General features: G+C 40.4%; 3 protein-coding genes across 3 annotated transcripts; 1 reads left to right on the forward strand and 2 right to left on the reverse strand.

Moving 5' to 3' along the window:
* The first annotated feature begins 617 nt into the window (after positions 1 to 617).
* Positions 618 to 4,023, forward strand: LOC139289307 (transmembrane protein 198-like). The gene is made up of 4 exons (XM_070910886.1): positions 618 to 771; positions 2,459 to 3,034; positions 3,177 to 3,304; positions 3,874 to 4,023. The coding sequence occupies exons 1-4, from the start codon at positions 618 to 620 to the stop codon at positions 4,021 to 4,023; spliced, it is 1,008 nt and encodes a 335-aa protein (XP_070766987.1).
* Positions 4,024 to 5,625: 1,602 nt separating this feature from the next.
* On the reverse strand, positions 5,626 to 8,475 carry LOC139289259 (matrix metalloproteinase-19-like). Its single transcript, XM_070910824.1, has 9 exons — positions 8,359 to 8,475; positions 7,648 to 7,736; positions 7,396 to 7,526; positions 7,071 to 7,283; positions 6,735 to 6,980; positions 6,543 to 6,641; positions 6,219 to 6,383; positions 5,951 to 6,078; positions 5,626 to 5,865 (listed from the first exon to the last, which is right to left on the reverse strand). The coding sequence occupies exons 1-9, from the start codon at positions 8,473 to 8,475 to the stop codon at positions 5,626 to 5,628; spliced, it is 1,428 nt and encodes a 475-aa protein (XP_070766925.1).
* Positions 8,476 to 12,343: 3,868 nt separating this feature from the next.
* pym1 (PYM homolog 1, exon junction complex associated factor) lies at positions 12,344 to 16,336 on the reverse strand. The gene is made up of 3 exons (XM_070910758.1): positions 16,107 to 16,336; positions 13,566 to 13,659; positions 12,344 to 13,428 (listed from the first exon to the last, which is right to left on the reverse strand). The coding sequence occupies exons 1-3, from the start codon at positions 16,135 to 16,137 to the stop codon at positions 12,915 to 12,917; spliced, it is 639 nt and encodes a 212-aa protein (XP_070766859.1). The 5' UTR covers positions 16,138 to 16,336; the 3' UTR covers positions 12,344 to 12,914.
* Positions 16,337 to 18,723: the final 2,387 nt, after the last annotated feature.

The raw sequence follows: 18,723 nt of genomic DNA on the forward strand, positions 1-18,723 counted from the left end.
CTCTCTTTATTGGGTGTTAGAATAGCTTGTATTGTTGTTGAGCTGTTTGTTTTTGTTGTGCTGTTCAGTAAACAGAATACCTAACCACATGCTCAGAACAATAAGCCCGTGTGACGATGGCACCGAGCCACCAGGTCATTTCCCCTCATCTGTATCCTGTTCTTGAACAAAAGAACCAGGAAAGAGAGACTAAACTCAGAGGGGATCCCCAGTTTCCTTCTCTGGTTCCTGAACAGGGATTTGCACATGTGAAAGAGTCACATCCTCTCATATATCCACTTAAATAACAACATCTGAAAGCGTAATGATGGAATGAAAGTAATATTTTGAAGGATTACTCAACAGGATGTTCATAAAACTTGATGATTTATAACTCTAAAAGTTAGCAGCCTGGAAAAAAAGCCCCAGAGCTGACTTTTTGTTGCCATGAAAGCTGAAAACACTCTCCTCTTTTTGCAGGTGCACAACAGGAAATAGTTCAGTACAAGTTCTTCGTTCAGGAGTTTCCTCTTTCCCTGGACGCCACATGCGGGACGATCCGGTTTCCCATCTTCAATGAACAAAGCGGGTTCGCATCCAGACCGACCGCACAGCAATAGAGGCAATAATCCTCTGAGATGGCAGTCACTTCACTCTATGCTACAGAGGAGCCAGGAGCTGGCTTAGCTGAGGTGGACATATGTACGCTTGAGATTAATATCAAGTATGAAGTCATCCCATCTATTGTCTGCTCTGTTTGCCTTTCATTCGGCCTCATCTACTGCTTTTTCGGTATGTATTCATGATACCAGAACTAATGTTAAATGTCAATGTACACATATCATAGAGGCTGCTTAAAGCCACTATTTCAACACATCCCTATAGTCACTGTTTTCATACTCTAAATGTTTCAATAGCTCACCTGATGGCTTAAACCCACAGTGGCAGGTGTCTGAAAGCTGCCAGGGGTTTAGGGTGGATGAGCACAAAGCTGGAGGAGGCAGATGGGTGCAGGCCTGTGTCTATCATTAATAAAGTGCCACCTGTTGCACTGTGAGACGTCTCGCTGGTTTCACTGTGTTAAACCTGACAAAAGCTCATGGGACTTCTGACAGTGATGTTGTATTTTTACAAACAACTTCTGCGTTCCAGCAAACAGCAGTTTGTCGAGCTGTACGTGGAGTAAAATGCTGTGAGGGAGATTTACCAAAACAATAAGAAAAAGTCTGCGTCTCAGTTTTTACTGAGAAAATATATGGACACAAATCCAATAAGCACAAATTGTGAGGAGCACAGAGTCCTGTTGTTGACCTGCTCCCTGAAACATGTGACATTATGCAAACACACACACACACTGCCAAAGTCTGTGTTCCCAGTAACACTCCCAGAGTGTTAGCGTTGCATGTGAGGACTATTATGAATGAGAAAAATGAATCATTTCAAGGACAACAGCAGTTTCAGCGGTGCAGTTGGAGGCAGTATCGTCAGAGTTGTGAGCAAAAAGATGAAGAGAGAGCGAGCTCTGATATTACTCACATTATAAAAATGTTAATGACAGATGTTTGAGCTGGACACGAATACTGGAACAAATTCACTTATAGAATACATTTCAGCAATGTGTGACCCGTGAACGTCAGCAGGGTCGGCCAAGCAGTGAGATTTCAGTTAAAGGCTCGAGCCAAGAAACCAGTGAAAGTACTGGAGGAGTGCAACTGTTCCTCAGTGCTTGAGCAGGACGTACTTCTCCTCCTTGGCTTCTGATCAGAAAACATGTTGACGGTGTTTTAAAAAGGCCCAATTTTCACAAAATAGTTTGCAAACCTCAATATGCTTCAAATGAAACAGACATTATCAAATAATGCTGTGAAACAGTAACTACTTCTGATAAAATGAGGGTCTGCGTGCTAATTTCCAAACAAAATTATACAAATAGCCGTGAAACAAAGATGTGCAATTAAATAAGGATGACATTTGAAAACCTATTCTATTTCCTGAATATACTGTTTTACTGTAAAGATAGATTATGTGGTCTTGAGTCTGACTGACATACTAGACAAAATTATCAGTATCAACCTCAAAGTTTGTTTTAATTCAAGACGCCAAACCTTAGATATTTCAATCAATTATATATTTAATAATAAATTACAATACAGTAGTACTTAAACCACAATTAACATGAGTTTGTAACAAACACTAAATACATTGGAACATTTTGACAGTAATCAAAAGCAAATAAACTGCATTCCTTTTTCTTTTTTTTCTTTTCAAGTAGAACTTTTGTTGCAAAGCTGCTCACAAATGCAATGTAGGTAAAATAAGGAGAAATGCTCACAAACAAAACGCTGCACTGATCTGTACACTTTTTAATAAGCATCGAAACTCTTTTTTGTTTTTGAATTTGTTTACATGGATGAGTAGATGGAGTATGGATTTTTTTTTTTTTAATTGAGTCTAACCTTGTTTTTATTCCACTTTTCAGGATACCGCTGCTTCAAGATGGTCATGTTCTTCTCCGGCTTCATGTTTAGCTCAGCAGCCGTACTCCTCCTGTACCACAAGGAGCCTGTGTTGGACGTCCAGCTGGGGACAGAGACCAAGGCGGGGATCGGCCTGGGCGTGGGTGTGCTCTGCGGGCTGATGACCATGCTGGTGTCCACCATGGGACTCCTCCTCAGCGGCCTGCAGCTGGGGGGCCTGCTCTCCCTCGCCATCCTGGTGGTTGTCGGACAGTTTCACAGCCTTACTCCGGTGTGGGTGCCTCTCAGCGCCGTTCTGGCTGCCAGCATTGTCACTGCTGTCTTCACACTTCAGTGGCAGAAACTGTTCACCGTCGTCTACACATCTGTGTTTGGAGCAGCCACTGTGATGCTGTGTGTGGATTACCTGGTGGGGACGTTTATGCTGCCAGATCAGGTGTATGATGTGCTTTGGCAAGTTGCCCCACGTCCCCTCTGCTGGTTTAACTGGGCGATCACTGGGATATGGCCTGTTATGAGTCTGATAGGTGTGTTGGTACAATGGAGGTTTACTGCCAAAGGAGTATCACACACAAAAGGTGAGTTTAAGTCAGTCTGCACCTACTGATGCATTCAAACTCAGGCTGTTTTCATGTTAAATATGTCCCCCAGAGCTCAAAACCTCCTTCTGTGATGTGATATACTCATTATATTTTTCCCTCCCCTTTGGATGCTTCCCAGCTGCACCCAAAAAACAGAAGAAACATGCCAAGAAGTACAAATATAGAGAGTCCAGTAGAAGACCTCCACCACACCGTCGGCGAAGGCCTCCACCGCTGAAACGCTACGCTGGGGACGTCCTGGCGCCGGTCAGTGGCTGAGCTTTTCATTCAATCTCACCCTGATAATCAATGTTTTCAATTCCCTGAGGAAGTACTCAGATACTTTACTTGAGTAAAAGTAGCAATATCATATGTATGTATGGAAGTATTCTCAGCAAAACTTACTTAAAGTATCCAAAGTAAAAATACTCATTGTGCAGTAAAATGGTCCTTGTCAGTGTTGTACTTATATGTGGTGTCTCTGGATTAATATTACTGATGCATTAATTTGTATGTTGCATTTTACTGCTGCAGATGTTTATGGTTGAGCGCATTTTAACTACTTTATATACTGTTGGGTATAGTGGTATATTCTGGTGGTATAAGTACAATGTTTGCCTTTGAGGTGTAGTGGAGCAGAATTATAAAGTTGCATAAAATGGAAACACTCAAGTAAAGTACAAGTACGTTGAATTTGTACTTAGTTTACATCCACCAGTCAGTTCCCTCTGACTGCATGAGAAACAGCCTCATCATGTCTGATTTTCTTCACTGTGTAAAGTCACAGTAGATGGTCAGCGAAATAACAGCGTGTTGTTCTCCTGTTTTCCTTTCAGAGTTATCTCCAGAGCCTCCAGGAGCGCCGCATGGGAACGGGCTCCTCCACCAGCACCGTCAGCACCATCACACATACTCTGATTGACTTTGACTTTGAGACGGGCTCCATGGTGCCTCTGACCGCTGCCTCCCCTGCCTTTGCAGTCTGAAGGAACACACAGCATCAAATATCTGTCATACTGAAAATTCAACTTTCCCTTGAAATGTTCACTTCCACGGAAACAATTCAAACATTTTCGACTGCCGGCGTGAATCTACTTTAACTGGCCTCCTCAGATAATCATCAACATGCACATGGTGGGATTTGAGATGCCTGGAGATTATCCCGTTAGTGATGATAACACAACATACGCAGTCATCAGACTCGAGATCATCACATCCTTACGCACACTTTGTGTTTCACCGTCGAGCTGTTTTGTTTCACACTCTCCAAATACTATGTACCATGTGTCTAGATTAGTTTGGGTTGTAACTCAAGTATCACAGTTTTAAACAATAAATTCATACCAACATATGCAATTAAATTATATAATATATTAAGAAAGTAAAACGGGGAATGTTGGACGATAAATCACTGATTTAACGGGAATAAAACTGCTTGATAATACCCTGTTTTTGGAGTGTTGTCTTATATTAATGTCTGTTAAAGTCAGACTGAGGGCTACATATTGACGGTGGCCAGAGGTGAAAATTACAGTATAAAGGTAAATGCTAAAAAACATTGCGCAACAGTAGAGAAGAGTCATAAACTCAGCAACGGCAGATACGCAGCAATACCTAGCTACAGTTTGCTAACATTAGCTGTGATAAGCTACTGAACTGATCAATGGTGCGTTTTATTGTTTATAAATTGAATTTTTCATTTGTAAAAGGAAGCATGTGCTGTTTTCACTTAATCTGGCTTTAAGTTGGACGGAGGTCACAGAAGTCCATGTTCTCATTTTTATTTATTTAATTTAATTTGTTTATTTGAAAAGAACTGTAAATTAGCCTAGACGGCGAATTTTCATCTGTTGTCCCTGGGCAGATGTTAAAAAGGCACCGAGAAAATAGAACAAGAAAACACATCTTATACAGTTAATATAGACAACATAATAAATATGCACAAAATAATACAGTACACATCCACCAATAAGTATTCCCACGGTACACAGCCTTTTTCAGAGAGGACATTTTGACATGTCACAGTAGGAACAGCACAAGTGGAAATAACAAAATGAATGATGGTCGAATTCCATTTAGCTGCTTCAGTTTCAGGGCCCTGGTATTGTTGTGCGTCATGACTCACTGGGACACTTGAACAGAACAAAGCCGTCTTTAATGTTATTAATAACACCTTTGCTTTTCCTATATGACTAAAACGCCTGCTGAGAAAAAAGCCTATTGATAGAAAACTGTGCTGTTATGATTATTTCAGGAATATTACATCCTATAGATGTCTTATCAGTGGACAACCACATCCAATCACACACCACGAAGTTTGTCTTAATCCACTGCGTGTATGTTTATAGTTACTTTTTAAATAATATCTTATTGCCACATAAAAGAAACTCCATGCAAATATTTCTTCTGTTGTTGTTGCAGACTTTTTTTCCAAAAAAAAAAAATAATGCTCTAAATCCTCACACAAAGGTTTCATGCAGTATGTAAACATCTTGTTTGTCAGGGTCCAAATAAATCTCTCACTGTTACTCTACTGAATCACTGTGCAGGATAAGGTCTGTGTTGAATCCCTGGTGGCCTCTGGTGGCTCAGTCATCACACTGCATCCAGTGTGTGGCGGTGCTCAGAGGATAGGCCTTCTCCACTGCTTGGTGGTGCTGGTTGACACGCCAGTACTGGGTGCCTTTAAACAAGTATATATGACCGTTTGCCCAAGTTAAAGCAGCATCAGTGTTGCTGGGTAACCCCTGGAAGAGTTGTCCAATAGGTTTGGGATATGAGCTGAAGTCTGTCGGGCCAATTTCATCCCACTGCCAGTACCCAGAGCCCTGAAATAACGAGTAAATGATTTACTGGAAAATGAAAGAGATTCTCAACAAAACACATATCCAAGCAAATATCTTTTGCACTTACTTTGAAGAAGATAAGTTTTTTGTTCTTACTGAAGTACAAGGCTGAGTCGATATTAGCCGGGATGTTGACCAAGCGCTTAGGGAAGCCATGGTCAAGTTTGAAGCCGGTGTATCTCCACACTTTGTCATCTGTGAAAAAACACGTGGAGAGAGAGAGAGAGAGAGAAATGTATTAAACACTGCAGTAACAGACTTTAAAATGTTAAAATCCTGCCAGCGTTGTACATCAGACCCTCGTGAGAATTTTTGAAACTGTGAAATGAATCCACCTTTCAGAAAATAGGACTTGCCAGTCCGCTGAGAGTGAACAGCTGCATCGAGGCTCCCTGGCAGCTCCTTCCACAGTGCAGAGATGAGGATGGGAGTGTTGTAGCCAGAGCTGGACACCGTCCACACGTACTGACCACTGAAAGCATATGTCTTACGCAAAGGACCTGCGGGGACACAATGCAGGAAAAAATATAGCTGTACTTAGATACATCTCCCTGTTGGGGGAAATACTGACCAAATATCTTTTCTTAAACAAAATACAGAGGCATGGTTTATGATTTTCCTATATAGCATGAAGTCTGACAGCATCAAAATCTTTTTACCCAACATCACTGCATCCAGAGTGGCCCTGCAAGGATCTGGAACAACCCCTGGCACTAACTGGCTCGGACTCCTGGATGGAGGATTCTTCTCTGGCTTTCCTGAAAAGGGACGACAATGCACTTTACATAAACTGTACTTCAAAGATCACACACACACACACACACACCCTGACATTGTGATTCTGACATTACCGTATAAAGCCTGAATCCCTCGTATGTCATCTGGATGCAACTTGAAGTCAGGGTGGTATCCGTTGTATACAGGTCCCATCAGCGCACTGTAGTACTGTGAGTGGCCCAGGCCGAGAGCATGGCCAATCTCATGAGCTGCAACAATCCTCAGGTTGGAGCCGTAGGTCTTCCCCTCTGTCCACACTTCATCCTCGTCGAAATGCACAATGCCTGACTCAGGGGCATCAGCGTGGGCTAAAACGTGACCTAAAGATGAAGCAAGAAGTCTTATCAAACGTCTCAGTGTGTCGTCTCAAGAGTCAGCTCACAGCAAAAGTTTAACAGTTCTGCTCCCACCTCGCCCATCAAAGGGAACTGGACACGTGTTGTCTTTTCTGTGGAAGGAGATTTTGATGTCTGCTCTCCCTCGCTGCAGCTCCTTGAACTTTAAAGGTGACACGTCGCTCCAGTACTTAAATGCACTCTTGATGGCCAAACGGGTCTTTCCCTGACCCAAGTCAGGGGTGTAATTGTAGATGCGGTAGGTCAGCATCTTCTTGCGCCAGTAACCTGCTCAATTAGGAAACATTTAAGTGGCTTTTTATTAGATATTTTTTACACATGTTTATCAAGCAATACTGCAATAACATTCTGAATATGTAACGTGAATGCAGTTACCCACCCATGACTCGATATTTGAGAGATTTGTTATTGAAAGAGTCGTCCAGACCACACCGAGGTTTGTTCATCATCTCCACAGTGGCTGAATCTAGTTCTCCTGATATTTGCAGGTTTGTTGCTTTCTGAAAGATTCTGACGCACAAAGAAAAGACAGGACATTATGATATTTGTACTGATTCAAATACACAAACCAGCCTGGGGGTAAAGGTAACATGCTGCTTTTTACATGTTAAAATGGATGAAATACTTTCACCTTAGGGCTTCCACTATCTCCTCAGGTGGATGGTTTTGGGCTTTACTGTCCAGTGGGGTGTGCAGGTAGCCATACTTCTTTAAATACACCTAAAGAAAGAAAGAGTACTAATTGTAATACCGGTGGAAGAAGTATTCAGGTCATTTACTTAAGCAAAAGTACCGATACCACACTAATTAATTAATGTTGTAAACGGTTGTATTGAAACTACTCTACATAATGTTGGGTAGTTGAGTCTACATTATTTTATGAGCTGATGGTGTGTTTAGTTCGTAAAATCTAAATCTGCAAAGTGATGAGTAACTATATCTGTCAAATAAATGTAGTGTTCGCACGGATGAGTGCAGAAAGCTGTTTTATTGGTATCTTCTTAAGACACCAAAGACTCAACAACGTCCTTGATTTTGTTTTCCAAGATGCTGACCTTCAATAAGCTCTATCATATCACAGGGATATTTCTGGAGCTCTATATATATTCAATCAATTTGAAGCATCCTAATGAAACAAGCAACACCACATTGATTTGTGATTTACATCTGAAAACATTTCTTCCTTTCTCTAAAACAAATGGACAGTTTAAATTCCATATTGCCCAAAATGCACCATAACTATTTATTTGATTATAATATTCCATAATCAGTGTTATTAGGCAGCTTAGGACGTCCCAGCAACTTTACGTGTCAGCATCTCTACTTTTCTGCATTTTCTTACCATCGCTTCTGTAAATTCTTCACTGCTCAGGGCAACGGATGTCGCTGCAGTCAGCAAAACAAGAAGCACCATCAAGTCCAGTCTATATTGCATTTTCAGGTTTGGGTCTTTCTCCATTACCAGGGAACTAAAAACGTTATCAACTCGATCCAAGTTTCAACCGATAAACACGTTCTGGATCTTTCTCAGCATCGCTGAAGACTCCATCCTTTGTGCATTACTCCATCTGTGTTCCCTGTATCAGCGCTGAAGCTGGTGTCTTAGTTTAGGGATCCAGTTTTTATACCAGGATCTGCCTCAAAGCCACATAATAAACCTTCACAAGGAATGTGATGTGTGGACGACACCAACAGCACGATCACGCCTTCTTCCACCATCATTTAGAGCCGTTTGTCTTGAAGTGTTTAAGAATAACTTCAGAGTAGTTTTGTTTACGTCAAAGGAAGCAAATAAATTCAGTATTTAGTCTGTTAAAAGGGAGATTATCTGCCCACCATCTATTAAAGGTGATGACTTATAGCCAGTTATGTCATTGTGGTGAATAAAACCCCCACTCTCTTGATATCTAATAAAGCTGCACCACTTTGTAGGTCAATTATTTCCCAGACGACATTAATTAAGGTGTGACAGCTGCTGTTGCTCATTCATGATTTATAATCGTGAAACAATATTCCACATAAATCTGAACATTCTTTCACTTCATGGTTACGGCTCTATGAAGAAAACAACTAACCGCACTTCCTCCGTGAGACAACAGCTAATTATAATGTTCACAATGTAGGAGCCCATTCAAGGAAAAACAATGACGCCCCCATGTAACCATTGCTACAAATCGTCCTGTGAATGGAGACGGAGAACGCCTCCTGTTCTGCTGTGACGCTGCAGAATAAAGCTCATAAAGAGGGAGCTGACAGATGGAAAGAGACTCTGCTCACACACGCTTAAAACAATTCAGTTACTAAATTTAACCCCAGGTTCAATTTGAATGCCACAGGACAGTCCCCGGTTTCTCATCAGTGGAGGGCGTCTTTTATCTGTAATTGGGCAGTTTCAGCACAAACCCATCTTCCTTTGCCAGCTTAAACTTAACAATGGATTGTTATTGACTGATCAAGCTCGCCGGAGCAGAACAAAACCTTAAGCCGTGTAACCAATTCCAGAGTGCACACTCATTATGAGCAGGTTTTGAGCGTGTAGCGTGTTCACACTGGAAAAGGGACAAAAGTATACTCGAAAACTGTCAGTATGTTAAGATAGTCATGATTTTTGAATATGCTGTTGATGTACAGTTGTGTTCAAAATAATATCAGTCCAGTCCACTAGTAAATGGCAAGTAATTTACTAATAGGTGTAGTAGACTAATAGAAAACCAACAGACCCAACAGTCATGGCATGCATGCTGCTGATTCTGTGTAATTGAATCATTAATTGAAAAGGGTGTGTTCAAAATAATAGCAGTGTGGAGTTCAATTAGCGAGGTCATTCATTCTGTGAGAAAACAGGTGTCAAACAGGTGGCCCTTGTTTAAGGACGAAGGCAGCAAATGTTGTACATGCTGGTTATAGTGTATTTCTCTCTGAAAATCTGAGTAAAATGGGTCGTTCCAGACATTGTTCAGAAGAACAGCGTACTTTGATTAAAAAGTTGATTGGAGAGGGGAAAACATATAAAGAAGTGCAGAAAATGACAGGCTGCTCAGCTAAAATGATCTCAAATGCTTTAAAATGGCAACCAAAACCAGAAAGATGTGGAAGAAAATGGAAAACTACCATTCGCATGGATCGAAGAATAGCCAAAATGGCAAAGACTCAGCCAATGATCAGCTCCAGGGAGATCAAAGAAGGTCTAAAGTTACCTGTGAGTACTGTAACAATTAGAAGACGTCTATGTGAAGCCAAGCTATCGGCAAGAAGCCCCCACAAAGTCCCATTGTTGCAAAAACGACATGTGCTGAAGAGATTACAATTTGCCAAAGAACACATTAACTGGCCTAAAGAGAAATGGCGCAACATTTTGTGGACTGATGAAAGCAAGATTGTTCTTTTTGGGTCTGACAGTTTGTGAGACGACCCCCAATCACTGAATTCAAGCCACAGTACACTGTGAAGACAGTGAAGCATGGTGACGCAAGCATCACGATATGGGAATGTTTCTCATACTATGGTGTCGGGCCTATTTATCGCATACCAGGGATCATGGATCAGTTTGAATACATCAAAATACTTGAAGAGGTCATGTTGCTGTATGCCAAAGAGGGAATGCCGTTGAAATAGGTGTTTCAACAAGACAACGACCCCAAACACACCAGTTAGCGAGCAGCATCTTGGTTCCAGACCAACAAGGTTAACGTTACGGAGTGGCCAGCCCAATCCCCGGACCTGAATCCAATAGAAAACTGGTGGGGAGACATCAAATATGCTGTTTCTGAGGCAAAACCAAGAAATGCAGAGGAATGGTGGAATGTAGTCCAATCGTCCTGGGCTGGAATACCTGAACACAGATGTGAAGCAGTTCTCAGAAACAGTGGTTATACAACTAAATATTAGTTCAGTGATTCACAGGAAAGCTAAATCTTCAAGCATTTCTCAGTTTATACAGTAAATGTTTGAGTTTGTAAAGAAAAATGCAGACACTGCTATTTTTTTGAACGGCCTAATATTCCTTTTTCTTCACTTTCTGTAAAGTAATAACACATTTGATAAATTTTTCTTCATGTTTTGATTTGGAATAGAATGTGTAGTGTTCCCAATGCATTTGCGTGTATGGAAATAAAAGCTATTATAAGGATTTTGAGCTTTACTTTTTTTAAACACACAGCTATTATTTTGAACACAACTGTAAATGCAATGCACAAAGGAAAGGGAGGTGGTTACAATTAAAACGTAATTAAACTGCGCATGGTGGGGAGCCATCTCCAGAAAGAAAACTAAAATATTTGGGAAACCATTTTGCTTTGGTGTTGTTAGCAGTGACATTTACTTGATGTCCGATGGTGTACATATTGTATAATTTCCTAGGTAGTATAAAACAGTGAAGTATGTTGATTTCTTGTATACTAACTGCATAAAATGTATACTTTCATGGCAAGTACAGAATACATTATATACAAGTAGTTTGTAGTATGAAATCAGGACATCATATTAATAATAATTAGTAAGAGTTTAAAGGGCACTCCGCTGATAAACTGTACTCAACTACAAAATACTATTTTTAAAACTGTTGAATAACATCTTCTGTGGCTCTGGAGGAGTGACTAAACATCAGGGTGTCTCGGTCTCTGCTGCTTCGATTTTAGCCATTCTGTCTGAGTCCCCAAACTTTATGAAAGTGCAAGATTAACTTGCAGGAGCGGTGCCTGACAGGCTCGACTTAGGGAAAGAAATAGAAGCTGAAGCCGTCCTGACAAAAATCACTTTGTTTCATTTCAGAGCGATGAGAAGATAATGAAATTTTAAGATGAACATTTTAAAGTTATTAACGGACACATTCGGCTTTATTCTGTATTCTATTTGTTGCCTTTTCGTTCCCACTCTCTTTAAATACAAGACACAAATGTTTAGTTGTTGATTTGTTGGGGACTATTTTCAGCTGCGGATTGATACACATTTGGTGCAGGACGGTGCATGTGGCATCAACTCAAAGTAACTGCAGTGTCCATGTTCATCATAATGCAGGAACACAACATTGGTGTGTTTTTGTGGACATCAATGGAGCTCTATGGCACAGAGGAAGAGGATATGACAGGCTTCGGCTAAACAGACGATACTTGTTGGTAGGATCAATTCACTGTTGGTTTGGGTCTTTTTCTAGGACTTGTTGACAATAAGAAAAGCATAGAAATACCAGCCTTATCCTTTAAATGTATAACTTGTTTCCAAAATATCCATCCAGTGACGCCAAAACATAGATTTGTTTTGCCTTTAAAAATAATATCCCTGTTATTCAGGCTACTCAAAAACTACTACAAAGCAATATGAGATGAACATTTTACGCAGCATGTAGTTTTAATTAATGTCGTGGCTGTATAGACAGTGCCTCAGCATTACGGTGACTACAAGAAGCCATCCAATCATTGACAAAAATGTTGTGTTAATTCTTAGAGCAGACAGGTCAACAAACTATATTCTCTTAAACAGAAAATATCGTTTCCATTTTATGTGCGAGTGAAACCCGACGGCATGAAAAAGGTACAAAATGGAAAAGACAGACACGCACAAAACAATTCACAATGATGTCTTTAAAAGATATTTATAAACGAGTGGCCTGGCCGATACAAGTGTACGAGCAGGAGTCGTAACGTTATGTAGAGATGAGAATCTAGAACACAGGCTGGTCATTTCTGAAGACGTGGTGCCTGCTACGTAGACGTCCTGACGTTCTCGGCTCGAGAGGCGCTGGGACTGTGTTCACTTCCGAAGTTCATGATGAATATCAAACAGGTGGAATATGTTTAATGGAAGCCATGATCACAAAGCTGCAAAAGGTCCCTTCCCTGTCTTTCAGTATGTAGTTTGTATGTTCGGTCTGTTCAGACTCTTCTGCTTTCCTTTATTGCTTCAAGAATCACACTCGAGCTGCTGTAACTCATCTCGTAAGGCCAGAACCCGACCCAGCTTTTCCAACTGATCCTTTGTTGGCTCTTTTATCTCCCCTGAGTCCACTTTCTGCTGCAAATCCTCAACTTGTCGCAACTTCTTTTTCAGGTTTTTGATCTTCTTGATCTTTTCAGCTGCTGCTGCTGAGGAGTCATCGGGAGACGAGACAGAAACCACTGCAGCCGCCCTCTTGTTTGAAGACTCCATGGCCTCTGAGATGGACACGTTCTCGACAGCATCGCTCACCGAGTCCACGTCGGCATCCTCATCCCCATCCTGGCCCGGGTGCTGCTGCTGTTTTCGTTTTTCTTTGCGTTTCATGTTGCGTTTGGCAGACTTTGAGAGACCAGCTGTGTCACTGTCCCCGCAACCGGGGATCTTTTGCTGCTGCTTTGGCGGAGCTGACTCGGACGGATTCATGCCCGGTGGCAGGTCTGGTTTGCTCTTGAAAAACTTCACATACTTGTTTTCATAACTACAAATAGCAAGAAACAGAAACACAAGGTGAAACTGAAGTCAGAGGATAAAAAATACTAATTTCTTATGAATCGCCTACTGATTTATGTGTGATTTATCTGTGTACAACTGCAGGGAAAAAAGAACTGCACTTACACTGGTACTTCTTCCTGGGGGACATAACCGTCCTTCACCCGCCTCGGCTTCCTCCATGTTCCATCAGGTCGCTGAGTGGCAGCAATGTATTTCCCTGAAGAGCAAGAGGTACAACATTTTAGAGAGCGCTAATATATTTGCATGAATAAATCTGCGAACTTTAGTCCAACAGACCTTTAGTTTATCCTGTGGGCCGGCTTTGACTGCTATCATGACAAAGGAAGTAGCTCAGTGCACTCGATTCCTTTAGTTTGTCAAACTGGGACATAAATGAGCGACTCTGGTTGTGATCATCATGTTTTTAAAAACATTAACACTCTTCTCCTTTTATCATTGTTCTGCTTATAAACTATTCCAGTAACTTCTAAAATTAAATCTTAATCTTATTATCTTTTTTCAGGGTGACAATGTAACATATTTCCAAGTACTACACTTGAAAAATAGTATTTTTGGCCGACTCTGTCCATTTAAAATGTTTATTAATGTGAGCTGTCCCTTTCAAACAAAACAATAAATAAATCAAATAACTGGATGAAGGGGAAGCAGCCAGTTAATTTTATAAACTGTATCTTGCCACATTAATACAACACAGTGCATTCACATCATTTTAAAACTCCACAAATTACCACAAAACTGTGTTGTTATATATTAGCTGAAATTGCACTGAATAGCTGACATGTTACGTGGGAGATGATGTTTTTGAACATTATGTCCATGTGTGCAACTCTTGTGTCGGAGCTTGTGTTAACTAAAGAATACCACGTGACTGATGCAATCCTGGGCCTCAAGCATCGCTGGTGCTTCAGTGCTTTCTTTAGTTTGACAGTTTTGAAAGTTTTGCAGCTAAACTACGGGCTCAAGTGATGCACACATTGGTGGGACAAGAAGAGAGGAGATTAACTGTCAGATATGACGATGTACACTAAAAGACATAAGTAGTATTGGAGCATTTCCACCTGATACCAAGTAATAAGGTAATAAAAGTATGATTTTAATGGATATCATTCTCCAGTCACACATTGCAACTCAATGAAATGTCACATAAATATCGACCTAAAAGATAAAATGCATGAGCCCACAGTGGACACTGGGCTCACACCACACCAATAAGGTACATTAATAATTCATGTCAATGGAAATATTTTATATGTAGGCTTGGACAATGCATTTTTTAATTATTATGTGCATTTACTGCCACACTTCTGAACAAGGCTATTATAGATTTGATAAATAACACATAGGCTTCTTGGACTTTTATGGGACACATGAGAATGAAACTATAAAATCAGCGAGGTGTTGAAGTGCTTGGGACTCAGTCTTGGAGGGCTGCTATAAGTTTATAAAACCACCAGATGTCACTGCGAATGTTGAGTTTAAAGCCCCAAAGCTTCAAATCTTTTTTGGGGGGGTATAAACACAAAGAAAGCTCCAAAGCTTCATAAGGCTTCATTCACCCTTCACTAGTTTGACAAGCTGTTCACAGCGTGTGTGTCTGTGTGTTAACGTCCATCCCCTTGTGAACACACACATAGTCTAAACACTACAGTAACATTACAGTTACCCAAAGCGTAAAGACCGAGAAACACATTTAAACACATTTATGCACAGAAACAAAGCATTGTGTGTCACAGCTGGGAAATATACTGATATAATATGAGGATTATTTGGAGGTAGGAATCATATCATTTTGATTATTGTACTGTATTTATGTAATAAGGGTGGGCAATAAATACTCAATTATTCTCAATTGATTTTCCAGAAAATATACTGTATCACGATGTATATCCATATCATGATACATACTGCAACACAGGATCTTATCCTCATCAGCCACTCCTACTTGTGTTTTCAGTTTAATTACTGCAGTAAGACACAGTTGAATGCTCTCTGAAGTTATCATAGTGTTCTAGCTTGTGAATTAACAATAAGCTATTATAGCTATTGCTAGTCATTTTTGTCTTTTCTCAGAGACCAAATAATGCTAATAGTTAAACGAAAACAGTTTTTCACACACAAAATCTTAACAACAACTGGTGCTGTGAATAAAACATCGTAGTAATTGTTTGTTTGTAGCTCTGTGACCACTAGCGCCACTTAAATCACATCATTAACTCACTGGCCATTCACAGTTGCAGCAGAAATAGCTAAGTAACGTTAGCTCGCTAATGTAGCAACTGTCAGGTCGTTGTACAAACAGGTAATGTAGCTAAATAAAACAGAGATAAGTTACAAAAGTAAAGAGGGGAATATGTTCCTGGCAGTAGTATAAATACCACTTACTATTCCACATTGATAACTTGGCGTGCGATAGCTACAAGCTAACTAGCAATAGTAGAGAGTATACCATTAGCCATTTCAGCTACAACTAGCATTAGCTAGCTGCAAAACAAAACATCGGAATCAACAACGTCGTTAAACGTGTTATTGTCGACAGTCGAAACTGCAGAAAAGAAAGACTTGGACTCGATTGTAGTTGCTATGTTTAATGAATTGGATTTTGTTTCGGTTAGACAAAAGGTCTGGCACACGTATCAGCCTTACCAGATTCATCTGTAACATAGGGGGTTGCCATTTTGGTGAAACGTGTTGCTCCGCTCCCCTCGGTCGGTGTCGGTGTCCCCAAACGTCCCCTCGCTCACTTCGATCCCACACGGCAGCAAACCACAACTTTTTCGACTTGTGCTTCCCTCGAGGTGAGAGCTGTCATGGCAGCATCTACGGACGGTTAATAGAGTGAAGACAGCCGCGCGGGACAGCTAACGCTAAACACCGACCGCTGAACTGTGCGTGTAATCGGGCGGTACGAGGCGGCAAACCAAGCGAACCCCGTTCTTCGACTTCGGAAATGACGACGTGGACCATGGGTTGCCAGGTTTGGACAGTCAACGGGGTATTTTAACGCTTGATGTAAGAGCTCGTCGAAGTGGACAGCATCGCCCTGTCCGTTCACATATTATATTATATATATATTCAATCAATTTCTGGTTACACATTAGGCTACTTTTGAAATGCCTCAACTTTATGGAAGTGCAAAATGTTCTTACTTTCTTTTATACTCACACATTTGTGCAATTCAATTGGATTATTGTAGGCTACTGGCCTTGTATTCGTTTGTTAGAAAGGACAATTACATTACTAGAACCAGGAACTTTGATGACGCGACTCAACTTAAGCATCTTCAGCATATCAACTGTTTTCCCTTACACAAAGCCTCTTTTAAAAAATCATCAGTTATTCTTACCTTTTGATTTCCTGTAGACCTATTTTATTTTGTAAAGCGCACATTTATGAAAGCATTCAGAGGCTGAACTCATGCAAAAGAAGGTAGAGATAATAATCACATAAAACTGTAAATGCATGTATGTGTCTTTTACTGATTGAGTCACATTTTCTCACTTTTTGGAGGCAGGGCTGTATACAATTCTTCTTCAGCCACCATAAAAAAATCAGTTAAAACTGTCACTGTTGAATGCAGAAAGAATAATAAAACTACTGTGAAAAGTACAAGCATTAAAGATAACAAGAAAACACAACAGACAAGAAAAGAGCAGTTACAGCAGTACTAATATATAAAAGGAAACAGAGATCATGGGGGCAATAACCATATGTGTTTACAATCTATAATTTTGTCATCCTGGTTGTCCATACTCTAAAGTTACTATGTTCGTCTATTCTATACTCTAGACATCTATCTGTATGTCTTGGGAGAGGGATCCCTCTGCTGCTCTTACTGAGGTTTCTTCCGTTTGTTTCCTGTTAAAAGGGTTTTTTGGAGGAGTTCTTCCTTATCCAAATCAAGGGTCTAAGGATAGAGGGTGTCCCATGCTGTACAGATTGTAAAGCCCCTTTAGGCATATTTGTGATGTGCAATATATATGGCTATATAAATTAACTAACTTGACTTGACGTAATGATAATATGGGTATGAATACCAAATAATAATACTAATAATAATAATAATAATAATAATAATAATATAAACAATAATATTAATAAGAATACTTACTAAGGTGTAGGTTTTTGATTGACCATGCTCATTAAATCACAACTGGACGACCACATCACTTATTCCAACTTGGTTAGATATATGTCTAGACAAGTCTGCTCTTGTGTCTCATACTCATGTTTAATGTGAAATTAATTTATATAAATTGAATTTGGTCTCAAGCTGTCTTTGGCAGCGCTTGGAAACCTTTATGTTTTCAAAAGAGCTCGAAACGTATTAAAAGGGGTGTTTTTGAATCCAACCTGGCAACCTCGAAGGAGTCTGGTCTAGGAAAATATTGCCCACAGCAGACAACTTGGCATTAAAGACGGCTGGCGGTAGGAGCTGCGGTAACCCGTTTCCAGAATCTACTGTGTAGTTTTCTTGCCAACACCAAGTACGTATTTAAAATTGTTTAGCTACTAACACAGTGAGCTAATAATTGATCTAACAACTAATGCTTTAATAGTGGCTCAGCGGCTTAGTTGAATAGCTAAAGGATGGCTAGCCTTACAGCAGAGCTTTGAATAATAAAAGCCAAGCAGTCTGCTAGCTGCGCGCTAGCTAAGGCTGCATTCAAAGGTCCATCATTAAAGAAGGCGTTGATACTTTATGCTGCATTAAGTCGTTGTCAGTGCTGTTTTGAGAATTTAACGTTAATGGCAAATTACTGCGGCCAGTAATGCAGAGCCGTGCAAAGCTAATCACATAATGTTAGCAAGCTAACGTTAACGTAACCTCCGGACTTCAGCGAAATATGTGAAATGAGCTGCTCTGAAATGATGAACGATGGACGACAGACCCGGTTTGTGCAAGTAGAATTCAGCACGAAGTTAGCAGGATATGTAAAGGACGGAGAAGCTTTCACACAGCCGTGTTTCATAAGGAAATTAATTCACACCGTCCTGCAGACAGGGTTAGTTAGCTAACATTAACACGAAGTTGGCTATTTAATGGTCAGCAGTCGTGTAGCTCTTGACGCCAAAGCTCTGGTTATTTTCATCCGAGATTGCAGGAAACTCTGTCCATTTTGATTTGTTTTTGCAGCTATTTTGCAGTCAAATCTGGAGGCTAATTTGTCTTCTGCAGCAAGCCAAATTGCATGAAGAAGTATATTATCTAAAATGTCAGCTAAACTGCGGCAAGTGATGACAGGGATGTCTGTCTGATAAG

Source organism: Enoplosus armatus, chromosome 8, assembly GCF_043641665.1.
Source record: "Enoplosus armatus isolate fEnoArm2 chromosome 8, fEnoArm2.hap1, whole genome shotgun sequence".
In the NCBI taxonomy this organism is placed as follows: domain Eukaryota; kingdom Metazoa; phylum Chordata; class Actinopteri; order Centrarchiformes; family Enoplosidae; genus Enoplosus; species Enoplosus armatus.